Source organism: Rhagoletis pomonella, unplaced genomic scaffold (genome assembly GCF_013731165.1).
Source record: "Rhagoletis pomonella isolate Grant_MI unplaced genomic scaffold, Rhpom_1.0 Rhpom_scaffold_15026, whole genome shotgun sequence".
In the NCBI taxonomy this organism is placed as follows: domain Eukaryota; kingdom Metazoa; phylum Arthropoda; class Insecta; order Diptera; family Tephritidae; genus Rhagoletis; species Rhagoletis pomonella.
The window spans coordinates 1-1,715 of record NW_023473549.1 but is presented as its reverse complement, the minus strand read 5'-3'; the positions used below and the strand labels follow the sequence as shown (position 1 = coordinate 1,715).

At 36.9% G+C, this 1,715-nt stretch overlaps 1 protein-coding gene across 1 annotated transcript; it reads left to right on the top strand.

The window, feature by feature from the left end:
• Positions 1–649: 649 nt before the first annotated feature.
• Positions 650–1,633, top strand: LOC118757174 (nucleolar complex protein 3 homolog; the record flags this gene model as incomplete). Its single annotated transcript, XM_036491909.1, has 2 exons — positions 650–658; positions 730–1,633. Coding segments are annotated over exons 1-2 (913 nt in total), but the record flags the coding sequence as incomplete, so codon positions are not given.
• Positions 1,634–1,715: the final 82 nt, after the last annotated feature.

The window sequence follows — 1,715 nt, the reverse complement described above, 5'->3', positions numbered from 1 at the left end:
TATATGGAGGATTTATAGAATTTTAAACATTTAACTGTGTGTATGCTTTTTTAAATTTTGGTACTTTTTCGGTTATTTAGTACATTATATTTATTCATCTGGTACAAAATACTCGTGTGTCATCTCTGCTTTGCATTCCAAATTAATTTCATGAACCAAAAATACAAGATTACGTAAGAACGCGACGTTGTATTTGTAACTGGTTTTGAGAAAAAAGTTTGCGAAGGCGGGTTCGTCAGCTGAGCGTTTGTTTACATCACAAGCACCACTATTTTACATTTTTATTCAAGTAAAGAAGAGTTAATTCAACATGACAACACATTTTAAAGCATTTTGTTGCATCATTTTACCTAAATTGTGCGTTTAAAGTGGCTGACAATAATGTTGGCTAATTTTGGTTTTCGTTGTTTTCTCTGCTTTGTTTACTTTTCGCTCGTTTTCCAGTGAAACAAGATGGCGTAGAACCCACTAAAAAATCGACTTCTTTCACTCTCTTGTTCTTACGTGATCTTGTGTCTTTCGTTCATGATTAATTTTATAACAGTTTTTCACATTTCCCCAAAGGTGGCAGCACTGTATGCGGCTTTGTTCTCGCGCACGTGTGTTTTGTTTTCAATTCAGAAAATCTTACAAATAATTAACAAATAAAATGGGCACGGTTTGTAATAAATAAATTACTTTAAAGGATTTTTTAAATAGCACTAATATTTGTTTATTCATATCCCTTAGAAAAAAGTTAAAATTAGTGCCGTGAAACGCAACGCGCATCTCAAGTCGAAGAAGACTCCACTCCCCAAGCAACAACAACATAAGATAGCCCAGCAGAAAGCTGCAAAGGATAGAAAGCAGAATATTTTCCGTCAAAAAGCTAAAAAACGTGAACATTTGCCCAAAAAGCAGAAGCAAAAAAATGATTATTATAACGACCCACTTGGCAATGATGATGACGACGAATTGGATGCTTCCGAAGTGGTGGAGAACATTGCTGATATGCTCGACGGCGATGATTTGGAATACTTGCACGAAAAAGGTTTGAATAAGCAACGCAAACGCAAGAATGCTGATGTTGAAGAGGAGAAGCAATCTGTTGGTTTAGAAAAAGCCTATACCAGCAATGCAGTCGAGGAAAATGACAAGAAAAAAGTTAAAATCAATCTACTGCCAATCAAAAGCCGTGATGGTCATATTATCACACGAAGTGCGGAAGTGGATTACATACCCAAACCAAAAGTAAAGCGGAGCGAAGAAGCCGAGCCAGAGGAAGTGGATGGCGATGAAAACATTGAATACGAAGACAGCGATGATGACGTGGTCAATGAGATTTGTGAAGGTAGCGCTTTACCCGAACTCAAGAAAAAACTAATTTCCACAACGGATTTGCTCATTGCTCGACAACAAGAAATAGAGCGTCAGAAATATCGTATTGGCATCATTTGTTCAGGCCTTTTAGAAAAACCTGAGGATAAAATGCGAAATTTCAACGCCTTATTCGAGTTGATGGAGGAGACGAATGCGGCAGACGCTCCAAATCTTTTAACAGTACGCAGATTGGCGATCGTGTCAACAACTGAGATTTTTAAGGATATTTTACCAGAATATCGCGTTGGTCAGGTTGACACGAAGATGCAAACATGTAAGTGTGTGAAGTTATTTTCAATAATAAGTATAGATTTAAAATGCTTGGTTTGTTAATATTTCAGTGCGAAAAGCAACGC